Raw genomic sequence first — 13,023 nt, forward strand, 5'->3', positions numbered from 1 at the left:
CCTACTATAATATATCTTCAAATGAGGGTGGGGATAGGGATGCGAATTTAGATAAGGACGGGGACGGGGACGGGGACCTTGGGCACCTAAGGCACCTTGGCCATCTCGCGCACCTCGGGCACCTCGGGCACCTCTGACACCTAGGGCAAATTGGGCACCTAGGGCACCTAGGGCACCTAGGAGACCTTGGGCACCTAGGGCACCTTGGGCACCTAGGGCACCTTGGGCACCTTGGGTACCTTGGTCATTTCGGGCACCTTGGGCACCTAGGTCACCTTGGGCACTTTGGGCACCTAGGGGAACTTGGGCACCTTGGACACCTTGGGGACGGGACGGGGACGGCAACATACCTTATTTGGTCTGAAATAAATTTTAATGATGTTCATATAATTTTTATGGTATGTAAATAGTGCCAACATTTCTACAATATTATAGGAAACATGATTTGGTGATGATTTATCCGTTTTGGTGCCTAAAAAGATTATCTATTGTAAACTTGCAATTATTTGGAGGCGTGTTAATTTATTTTGGAACGTAAATTATTTTTTTTGGGATTTCGACTTTGGAGTTGGTTTAATTAATTTGGTTTTAATTATTTTTTTTGGTGCTGATTTAAATTGTACCCTTATTGTAACTCCTCACCGTCACCGCCACGTCAAGTCTCCGGAAGCTATGTAGCTAGACCTTCAGAAGGGCTAGCATGGAGCGCATTTAAGACGTGAGAAAAGTTTTGCATCGCGCTCTCATATCGCGCAGCCTCAAGAGCGAGCACGGCGCAGAACTTTAGTCACGTCTTAAATGCGCCCCGTACTAGCGCCTCTAGTATAAATTGACCCTAAAACTCACTTGAGCACGTTGTTGATGAAGGCCAGCTTGTGGTGGTCGGCGGCGTGCGGCGTGGGGAAGTGCGCCTGGCCCAGCGCGCCGCGCAGCCACGCCGCCAGCCCGCCGCCGCCGAACGACGCGCGGCTCAGCGCCAGCAGCAGGAAGCTAGCGGCTCCACTAACTAATATAATAAGAGACTTCTAGAGCTTTCTCTGGGTATTTGAGCGCTCTTTTGGATATTGTCGCCTTACGAAACAACGTGTCAAGCGTCGTCGCATCGCCGTCACGTCCAGTTGTCGGAAGCTATGTAACTAGACCTTCAGAAGGGCTAGCATGGAGCACATTTAAGACGTGACAAAAGTTTAGCATCGCGCTTTTGTCACGTCTTAATAGCGTCCCGTGCTAGCCCTATGCGACTTGTCCCAGTATAAATTGACCGTGAAACTCACTTGAGCACGTTGTTGATGAAGGCCAGCTTGTGGTGGTCTCTGGCGTGCGGCGTGGGGAAGTGCGCCTGGCCCAGCGCGCCGCGCAGCCACGCCGCCAGCCCGCCGCCGCACAACGACGCGCGGCTCAGCGCCAGCAGCAGGAAGCTAGCGGCTCCACTAACTAATAATAAGAAACTTCTAGACCCTTCTCTAGGTATTTGAGCGCTCTTTTGGATATTGTCGCCTTTACGAAACAGCGGGATACCGTGTGTCGTCTCATGGAATTCCATTGAATATTGAATCACCCGCTGAAGTCACGCCCAGCCGCCGAGGCAGCTAATTAACTAGGCCTTCAGGGCTGGCTATAATTTAAATCAGCGTGTAGAAAACCGACTATAAAACTCACTTAAGTACGTTATTAATGAAGTCCAGCATTACTACACATCAAAGATTGCGCGTGTATACGCAATATGCGCCTCTGTCCCAGTATAAATTGACCCCAAAACTCACTTGAGCACGTTGTTGATGAAGGCCAGCTTGTGGTGGTCGGCGGCGTGCGGCGTGGGGAAGTGCGCCTGGCCCAGCGCGCCGCGCAGCCACGCCGCCAGCCCGCCACCGCCGAACGACGCGCGGTTCAGCGCTAGTAGGAGCTCCGCTAGCGGCTCCACTTGGTTGCGGGGGGTTAGGCCTCCTGGGGGAATAGATGGAGAGAATAGTTGTGAGCATGAACCAAGCAAGCCTAGTATTACTGATTATGAGCGCAGTCGCTGCGCTCAGGCGCGAAACTCCGCTTGGGTGACTAAATAAGCGGATTTTTATAAATTTGGCGCCTTTAGCAAAAACTACACAACACTTTTGATCGTCTTTATACAATATGCTTAACTGGGCATATACATTAATTTAAGTGCACTGTTTTCTTCTGATGATTGCATACATCACATGTAACAAGGAAAATACGGACAAATCCTCTCTGCTTTCGATAAAAATTGCCCAGCCATTCGTAACCATATTTCGTGAAATAGATAGATAGAATATTTTTTATTTGTACACAAACAGAATATAAATAACAAAACTTATATACTAGCACATGGGTACTAAAAGAGCGGTCTTACCGCTTAAACCAGTATAAACGTACCTATGAAGCGCAGCGCGGCGGCGTTAAGCGCGGACGCATCAACTTTATTTATCTCACGCTGCTTTTGCCCATACTCTCTAAATTGTGGTCATCATGAGCACACGTACCTATGCAGCGCAGCGCGGCGGCGGTGAGCGCGGGCGCGCGGGGCAGCAGCGCCCCCCCCCCCCCCAGCGCCCCGAGCCAGCCGCACGCCGCGCCCGCCTCCCAGAGACGGATAGTGCACTGTTTTATACTGATCACAGCAAATATACTGAGCCCCTGAACCACTACTTATAACGTAGACAGTATTTTGTGACTGTGTTGTGTTTATGACAACATTGTGCTGCCATATTTCGTGAATCGCAGTATATATATATAGAAAAGTCTTTATTATAATAGCACGTGGGTACAAAAATAGCGGTCTTAACGCTTAAAGCAGTATGTACGGTACGTTTACCTTTGCAGCGCAGCGCGGTGAGCGCGGGCGCATCTATTGTATTTATCTCACGCTGCTTTTGTCACTACTCTGTAAATAGTCATCATCAGTACACGTACCTATGCAGCGCAGCGCGGCGGCGGTGAGGGCGGGCGCTCAGGGCAGCAGCGCGGCCCCCCCCCCCCCCCAGCGCCGCGAGCCAGCCGCACGCCGCCCGCGCCTCCCAGAGACACATAGTGCACTGTTTTATACTGATCACAGCAAATATACTAAGGTACCTGCGCACTTATTTATAACGTAGACAGCAGCAGTATCCACTGTATTTATTGCTTTCGACAACATTGTGCTGCAATCGCAGTATAGATAGATAGAAAAGTCTTTATTATACAAGCACATGGGTACAAAAATGGCGGTCTTCAAACGATTTATTCAGTACACACGTACCTATACACCGAAGCGCGGCGGCGGTGAGGGCGGGGGCGCGGGGCAGCAGCGCGGCGGGGCGCGCGCCCGCCAGCGCCCCGAGCCAGCCGCACGCCGCCCGCGCCGCGCCCGCCTCCCATAGACAGATGGTGCACTGTTTTATACTGATCACAGCAAATATACTGAGGCCCTAGACAGCAGCAGCATCCACTGTATTTTGTGACTGTGTTATGTTTATGACAACATTGCATTGTGCTGCCATTTGTAACCATATTTCGTGAATCGCAGCATAGATAGGTAGAAAAGTCTTTATTATAATAGCACGTGGGTATAAAAAGAGCGGTCTTAACGCTTAAAGCAGTACACACGTACCTATGCAGCGAAGGGCGGCGGCGGTGAGGGCGGGCGCGCGGGGCAGCAGCGCGGCGGGGCGCGCGCCCGCCAGCGCCCCCAGCCAGCCGCACGCCGCCCGCGCCGCGCCCGCCTCCCATAGGCGGATGCAGTTGCAGGCTGCAGGGTGGAGATATTAGGTTAATATAATAATAATAATATGTGGGGACATCTCTCACATATGCCCATCCGTGTCCAAACTAGGCAGAGCCTGTAATATGGGTTATATCAGTAATTGTTTAGATAAAGAAGTGAAAGAGGGTCATGTTTGCCGAGAATTAATAATACGTTGGGGTAGACGAGTTCTTGAATTAATAATAGCGTGAGCTAGCTGGACTGAGATTTTACACAGGTACTGGCCCTGTAGCACGGGAACTGTAGATTAAGACGTGACAAAAGTTCTCCGTCGCGCTCGCTCTTGAGGTTGCGCGATGTGAGTGAGCGCGATGAAAAACTCTTGTCACGTCTTAAATGCGACCCGTACTAGCCCTTCTAGTTGGGTGAGGAAAGCAGGAGGATAGTGGCAGTAGGCTGTCCTTGGATATAAAAAAGATGAATGATACATCACGTAATGTGACGGACTATGGATATCAATATTCTTCTTTTCTTAGCGTGTCTGACAAACACAGACTAGGGTTTGTCACCGTGTCCAGTCAGGCACTAACTGCATATAAAAATAAAACAAAAATCCACAAAACACACCTAAATCCACCAACTCCGGCAGCAAATCCTCCAACGAGTCCACATATCTCGGCTTCTTCTTCGTGATACTCTGTAGTGCGTTGAACAGCGCCTCGGTGACGTCACTACGCCCCGCCGCGTCGGTTGCGCAGGCGCGGGCCGCGGCCGATACCATCGCGAACCGGTTAACTTTAGCGATAAGGCATGTAGGTATCTTCCCGATTTTATTACCTACATTTATACATTCACTGTATTTTCAGTTGAACAGAATTGTATTTTCATGCATTGTTTAGTTACATATTGTATTTCAGTTATTCTTATCTATTTACATTGTATCGTATAATATACCTACACTTATACCTACATTGTATAACGTATAATATTTACAGTATATATCTTACACACTAGTTAATATTTATATTAGTTTAATTAAGTATAGTTGTTATTATTAAATACAATACTATTTACACTAACAATACCTACTAACATTAATACTAAGTTCACATACATCACACACAATCATACAACACCAAACGTATCGTGCCCGACGGATAAATTGTCGTGATACATCGAGAACGCACAAAATATTTTATCCGTAGGTTATTTGTTGGTCAAGTCGAGCGGCCGTCGATACCGGTCCGGAGGCAGGTTCCCTGCCCCGCGCGCCCGCGCAACCTCGCGCGCCCTCCGCGGCCCGTGCGCCGCCAGTCGAAATCTCAACTCCGACGCGAAGCCTGTGCCGCTTTATGCTAGCCCGCTACTGCTTACGATTACGCGATCTTTCCGCTGTGTACCTAGCTTGCTTATTTACTAGCCTATGCTTTATACCTAAGTGCTAAATAGTATAAACTCTGCTGTGTTATTGGCTTGTGCATTCTCCTTCTAAATTACTATAGACTTTGTGTGTGCTTTGCTTGTTCAATATACAAACCTGGACTGAACTGTAAGTGTTTGCATTTATTACCTACTCCTGCTGACACTACGCACTCACCCCGCCTATAACTGGTGACCCCGAAGAAAACACACCAAGCACAATGTCCAATGATGACGCAGAATCCGGCGGCGTTCGAGAAGGCGGTTCGAAAAATCCCGTTTCCACTGACGCACGTCACGATATTTTTCGAGTCGGCGTAAAATCGCCACAGTTTTCACCGGAGAAGCCTGCAATATGGTTTGCGCTTATGGAGGCTCAGTTCAACCTGTCGAGGATCACCAGCGATGAGACCAAATTTTATCACATCCTCAGCAACTTAGAACCTCAGTACGCAGATCTTGTGGAGGAGCTCGTCTTGAACCCACCGGCTACCGACAAGTATGAGAAGCTGAAGACTGAGCTCATACGTACCTTGTCTCAGTCCAAGGCCAAGAAGCTGCAGAGACTTCTGGATAGAGAGGAGATCGGCGACAGAAAGCCATCACATTTTCTAAGGCACCTTCGCAACTTAGCTGGACCCGGCTTACCCGAAGAGTTCCTGTCTGGCATCTGGACGAGCCGACTACCGAGTAGCATCCAGACCATCCTCGCTTCTCAACCCACCGCTTCGCTCGAGACGCTTGCTGACCTGGCGGACAGGATCCATGAAGTTGTTCCACCGTCACCGCAAGTAGCTTCGACTTCCCACCACACTTCACCTGGCAGCTCCATGGACCAAATGGCTAAGCAAATAGCCGAACTTACCCAGCAAGTCAGAGCACTCAGCATGCAATCGCACAGATCGCGTTCCAGATCAAGGAACAATCATGCACAGAGTCGTCATTCTGCTCGGTCAAGGGAGAGGTCACAATCCAGCTACAGGAAGCATCCCCTTTGCTGGTACCACGGCAAGTTCGGCAGCAGGGCGAAGACCTGCATCCGCCCATGCGACTACAAGGCGGAAAACTCCATGGGCAATCAGTGATGGCGACGAACGATTGTCCCAGCTCCACCGGTCGCCTGTTCGTTACAGATCGCAGATCGAAAGCACAATTTCTTGTGGACACTGGAAGCGATCTATGCGTCTTCCCTCGATCTGCCCTGCGTGAACGGCGTGCGAAGACCAACTACCAGTTGTGCGCAGCTAACGGTACCACCATCGATACCTATGGGTTTGCTCAACTGAACCTAAATCTAGGACTGCGTAGAGACTATCCGTGGCGTTTTATAGTGGCTGACGTGACTAAACCAATTATTGGTGTAGACTTTCTGTCCTTCTATAATTTAATTGTAGATTGTCGCAATCAGCGCCTAATAGATAACACCACTTCTTTGTCAACTGTTGGTTCTGTAAACTTAACATGTAATAGTATAACTTCAGTTAAGGTCTCGACTGGTGACACGCGTTTCCACAAACTTCTCGCCGAATTTCCGGAGATTACTCGACCATCTGGCACGACACGTACGACTCTACATAACACTGTACACCACATTCGTACTACACCTGGTCCCCCTGTTTCTTCATCCCCTCGCAGACTAGCTCCAGACAAGCTGAAAATCGCCAAGCAGGAGTTCGAGGAGATGTTGGCCAGCGGTACTGCCCGGCCATCGGAGAGTTCTTGGTCGTCACCTCTACATCTGGCGCCTAAGAAAGACAACGGTTGGAGGCCATGCGGTGATTACCGAGCTCTCAACGCTCGAACTATACCCGACAAATACCCGGTAAGGCATATACACGATTTTTCCCACAGCATATCTGGTTGTAGAGTCTTCTCTACCATTGATTTGGTCAAGGCCTATAACCAGATCCCTGTCAGCGTGGACGATATTCCGAAGACCGCCATTACCACCCCGTTCGGAATGTTCGAATTTCCTTTTATGACGTTCGGTCTAAGGAATGCCGGCCAAACTTTCCAACGTTTCGTGGATGAGATGACTCGCGGACTCTACTTCTGCTACTGTTATCTTGATGATTTTCTGGTGTTTTCTAGAGACGAGGTAGAGCACGAGAGTCATCTCCGACAACTCTTCACGAGAATGAAGGAATACGGCATCCTTATCAACACGTCCAAATGTGTTTTTGGTAACTCTGAGGTTACCTTTCTTGGCTACCAAATCTCCACAGCAGGAACGAAGCCGTTGGATTCCAAGGTAGAGGCCATCAAAAACTTCCCCGTACCCACCACAGTTCGAGAGCTCCGGAGATTCTTGGGCATGATAAATTTTTATCGAAGATTTATGCCCCAAGCCGCTGCAACACAAGCTCCTCTGAATGCCTTGCTCACTGGCTCAGTTAAAACTTCCCACCCTGTTAACTTGACAGGAGATTCACTGCAAGCATTCGAGGACTGCAAGTCCAACCTCTGCAGTGCGACATTGCTGGCTCACCCAGATTGTCAGGCCAAACTCGCATTGATCACCGATGCATCTGACGTAGCGATGGGTGCTGTATTACAGCAATTCAAGGATGACACATGGCAGCCGTTAGCTTTCTTCTCACGGAAATTTAGTTCTTCGCAGCAAAAGTACTCACCGTACGATCGTGAGCTTTTAGCTATATACGAAGGCATTAGATATTTCCGGCACATACTCGAGGCCCGCCATTTCACCGTGTTTACTGACCACAAGCCGATTTGTTACGCATTCCGTGAGAGGAAAACTAACTGTTCGCCCCGTCAGTACCGTCACCTAGACTACATCTCTCAATTCACAACAGACATTCAGTATATTGCCGGCAAGGACAATGTTGTGGCCGACACACTGTCTCGTGTCAGTGAATTGCACACTATCACCGTCGATGATGAAGCTATAGCGCAAGCTCAAGCTTCTGACCAAGAGCTAGCTCTCTTCCTGGACGATGCATCATCATCACTTCGTCTACGGAAAATGAACGTACCTGGCAGTCGTTTGGAGTTGTACTGCGATGTCAGTACTCCGACGCCACGACCATTCATACCCGAGCCTTTGCGTAAGCAAATCTTCGATAGTCTTCACTCTCTTAGCCATCCTGGCGCAAACGCTAGTGCCAAGTTAGTGGCACAACGCTATGTTTGGCCAGGCATACGCAAAGACTGTCGAGATTGGTCACAAGCTTGTCAATCTTGTCAGCGTGCTAAAGTCAATCGACACGTGTATTCCCCATTAGGTACGTACAACTTACCTCCTGCACGTTTCAAGTTCGTGCATATCGACCTGATTGGACCTTTACCAATGTCAAGTGGTTACCGTTACTGCTTGACAGCGGTTCTACCTTTTTTGGCATAAGATATTTTTGCCTAGTCTCGTATTGCATAGTAACGTTTGGTCAAAGTCTCGTTACGCCGAAAATCGTATGGCATAAATCTCGTTTAGTAAAAAGTTATTTCCCATAACATTGTTTAGCCTAATAATGGTATGGCCAAATCTTGAATAGCCTAATAATGCTATGGCATAGGTTTATACAAAGTAATAATATTCGTTTGGCTTTAACTTTGACAGAGCGTCTCCCTACATAGCGCAAACTGGTGCCTTGTATTGTTTCCGCTGTTTGGAAAACGCTCCGCTCCGCTTCGCTGCGCTCCGCTTTGGTTTTGATGAACATGTGCACCTAACACGCTCCTCCTCGCTTTGCTCGTCGTCGCACCTATTTTTAGGTTTCGATCTCATGGGGTTTGTAATAATTATATTGGTCGTTAACTTTCGATTTTTTGATCATACAATATCGTGATTTTCGGGATGTAGGAGAAAAATACCAGAATTTGTACATTTACTACATACTTAATATATTATTTATTAAGATAACATTAGGATAAACAAGATTATACATAGGTATAGACGAACATAAATTTGAGCAAACGAAACTTAGGTGTTTAAAGATTGTGCCTAAAGAGTTTTAGACGAAACGAGCCTTATGCCACATAAGACTTGGCAAAGTGATGGTTCGGCCAAAAAAGTTTAGACCATACGAGTTATGCGAAATGAGTTTTGGTCAATAAAGATTATGCCAGATGAGCGGAACCCCTTGACAGCTGTTGAACGGTTCACACGTTGGCCAGAGGTCATTCCTATGGAGGATATGACTGCAGAAACGGTGGCCAAGGCTTTATTATCTGGCTGGATAGCGCGATTTGGTTGTCCGACAGATATAGTTACCGACCGCGGCCGGCAATTTGAGTCGTCCCTCTTCCACCATTTGTCCATACTAGCTGGTTTCAAACATCGGAGGACGACTGCATACCACCCGGCGTGCAACGGTCTAGTGGAAAGATTCCACCGACAACTTAAAGCCGCCATAATGTGTCACAGCAACTCTACCTGGTCCGAATCTCTTCCACTAGTCTTACTAGGTATAAGGAGTGCTTTTAAAGAAGATCTGCAAGCCTCCTCCGCCGAACTTCTTTACGGCGAGCCATTAAGACTCCCAGGTCAGTTCTTTGGTCATAGCGTAGACAGTAGTACTATTATGACAGAATTATTAGCCCGCCTACGCTCTTTTGCCGAGAAGCTGCAACCTGTACCAACTTCACGTCACGGTCATGGTAAGATTTTTGTGTACAAGGACCTCGCCACTTCGACTCATGTTTTCCTGAGAGACGATGCATTGCGAGGCTCACTGCAACCTGCATACACCGGACCCCATGAGGTTATTGAAAGAGGAGACAAGGTATATAAATTACTCGTCAAGGGCAAACATGTCACAGTATCAGTAGACCGCCTCAAGCCGGCCTACATACTCACTGACAAAACCAACTTGCCCACTACTATTGACCCACCACCAGAGAAAATATTAAATCCTGTTCGGACTACTCGCTCTGGTCGTCAAGTCCGTTTTCCAGATTTTTATCGTCCGTAGTGACGGCCTCTGGAGGGGAGTGATGTAGGTATCTTCCCGATTTTATTACCTACATTTATACATTCACTGTATTTTCAGTTGAACAGAATTGTATTTTCATGCATTGTTTAGTTACATATTGTATTTCAGTTATTCTTATCTATTTACATTGTATCGTATAATATACCTACACTTATACCTACATTGTATAACGTATAATATTTACAGTATATATCTTACACACTAGTTAATATTTATATTAGTTTAATTAAGTATAGTTGTTATTATTAAATACAATACTATTTACACTAACAATACCTACTAACATTAATACTAAGTTCACATACATCACACACAATCATACAACACCAAACGTATCGTGCCCGACGGATAAATTGTCGTGATACATCGAGAACGCACAAAATATTTTATCCGTAGGTTATTTGTTGGTCAAGTCGAGCGGCCGTCGATACCGGTCCGGAGGCAGGTTCCCTGCCCCGCGCGCCCGCGCAACCTCGCGCGCCCTCCGCGGCCCGTGCGCCGCCAGTCGAAATCTCAACTCCGACGCGAAGCCTGTGCCGCTTTATGCTAGCCCGCTACTGCTTACGATTACGCGATCTTTCCGCTGTGTACCTAGCTTGCTTATTTACTAGCCTATGCTTTATACCTAAGTGCTAAATAGTATAAACTCTGCTGTGTTATTGGCTTGTGCATTCTCCTTCTAAATTACTATAGACTTTGTGTGTGCTTTGCTTGTTCAATATACAAACCTGGACTGAACTGTAAGTGTTTGCATTTATTACCTACTCCTGCTGACACTACGCACTCACCCCGCCTATAGGCATAACAAACCAAACAACTTATAAACTAAACATCCATTACACACCCAAATCCACCAACTCCGGCAGCAAATCCTCCAAAGAGTCCACATATCTCGGCTTCTTCTTGGTAATACTCTGTAGCGCGTTGAACAGCGCCTCGGTGACGTCACTGCGCCCGGCCGCGTCACTTGCGCAGGCGCGGGCGGCGGCCGATACCGTGCCGTGGAGGAGGCTGGGGCAGCCCGGCCATTGGTTGCCGAACATTAGTACTATCTGAGAGAAAATGATAATGATACAGATATAATTTTATTCGGTAGCTGTCTTCATAACTTTTGCGTCATAGGGTACTATAAGCAGGCCTGTGTCACTCCGCGCGTGGGCGGCGCAGGCGCCTGCCGCCTCTGGGTGGCGAATCTAGTCGGCTGCCGCAAGCGAAAGACGACACACGCGCGCGCGCTATTTAATTTTATTCGACTACGTTTAACTTTATAAAAAAAAGAATTTAATTTACTGACACAAGACTTCCCTCAAAATGTATTAATGAATCGATTATAAAATGTGAGCTGAGTGGGATTCGTGCTCAACTAAACAAAAACAGAACATCATGATCAATTTCATCTCAATATTATCACACATTATGAATAAAAAAATATTTTTTTGACTGAAGTAAATGTTTTAGGTAGATATAGGTACCTATCTACCTCTTTCTTTTACTTTTATTTCAAATAATAGATCTATGAATAGGTCTTTAACTATGAAATTGCCGTAGCTTCAGCTAGTCATTTCCAATAGAAAATGAGTTTGGAATAGCTTTGTATTCTAAATTCAAATTATTTTGTTTTAATATCATGACATTCTTTTTACAAACTCAGTCCGTTGCTTAGTAAACGTTGTAGTCTGTGGTGCTGAAGCAACCCTAAGGTGGCTTCTTTTTCAATGCGTATAACCACGTATAACTTATTATGCACCGTAGTCCAGTGAAATAAGGCGCATATTCCCTCAAAAATAAATTGGTAGGTAAGTAAATAAAAACGTGTGCGGCTGGAGCGCGATCTAAATTAGATCTTATTGCTTATGGGATGGAGTCATATTTCTTTGATAGCCATTGCGAAGATGGACTTCTGTACTTGGTACTAGTTATTATTCTGTGCTATAAGGTAGGGTTATGCTCTGTAAGTGCTCATTGAAGTTACTGCGGCCGGCCGCGTCAGATATTGACGAGTGGAGGAGGCCCGGGCAGCACGCCCATTGGTTGCCGAACATTAGCACAGATAGAATTTTATTCAGTAGCTGTCTTTTTATTTTTTCTCGCCATTATATGGAAGGTATGGCGCGAAAGAAAGATACAAAACAGAAGAGATAAATCGGAAAATTTACGGTTAATAATTTTCTTGTAAAACGTTTGAAATTAGACTTTAGTATCTGCTACATAAATCTCATCTTCCGTAATCGAAATTAAAGGTTTTGACAATGCTAAAATTTAGAATGGGATAAGCCCCAGATTCGACCCCTTTATTGTCTGTATTTACAGAACCTTTGCTAAATCAATATTCTCTCTTATTAAACAGTATGCGCGTTTTCATCCACAACCACAACTACTAAATACAATACAATCCTCTTTATTTGCACCAAAAACAGAAAAAAAATTGCAAAATAAAGCTTAAAAATAAAAACAGAACAAAAAGGCGGCCTTATTGCTTATAGCAATCTCTACCAGATAACCTTTGGATGGAAGAGAGATTAAAATAAAATAAAAAAGAATTAGAGGTAAATACAAGTACAGTTTACGCAACGTACCAACTTGACGACGTCTATCCCGCTCGCACACTGGTGCGTCTCGCTCGCCCGCGCCGCGAGCCGCGCGATGTGCTCCATCATGGGCAGACAGTCGTCCATCAGGATTGATATCGTCTGGTTCAGGATCAGGAATAGGGGCTGTGGAATTAAAAACACATGATATAATATGATGATGATGATGACAGAATACTAAAATCTTAATCAAGGCAATAAAAAAGGGGGTGGGAGGCGGGTTATATTATAACCCCCTAGACTGAAATGTAGCGGTTGGGTGTGAAGAAAGAGAGAGGTCTAGGCCCAGTAGTGGAAGATAGATGTCTAGTGACGATAAACCGAGCTACATTATGTTACATAGAGTGCTGCATTGGCGGCAGTTTTGAAC

The 13,023-nt window shown here is 46.5% G+C and overlaps 1 protein-coding gene across 1 annotated transcript in view; it reads right to left on the reverse strand.

Moving 5' to 3' along the window:
* Window positions 1-13,023, reverse strand: part of LOC105383686 (importin-13) — a 36,529-nt gene that overhangs the window by 1,516 nt on the left and 21,990 nt on the right. Inside the window, exons 13-16 of the mRNA XM_048629285.1 lie at window positions 12,642-12,779; window positions 10,910-11,117; window positions 3,602-3,739; window positions 1,764-1,944 (exon numbers count right to left, since the gene is read on the reverse strand). Coding sequence (XP_048485242.1) covers window positions 1,764-1,944; window positions 3,602-3,739; window positions 10,910-11,117; window positions 12,642-12,779 — 665 coding nt within the window. The remainder of the gene's footprint in view (window positions 1-1,763; window positions 1,945-3,601; window positions 3,740-10,909; window positions 11,118-12,641; window positions 12,780-13,023) is intronic.

The sequence above is a fragment of the Plutella xylostella genome, chromosome 22 (assembly GCF_932276165.1).
Source record: "Plutella xylostella chromosome 22, ilPluXylo3.1, whole genome shotgun sequence".
NCBI lineage: Eukaryota > Metazoa > Arthropoda > Insecta > Lepidoptera > Plutellidae > Plutella > Plutella xylostella.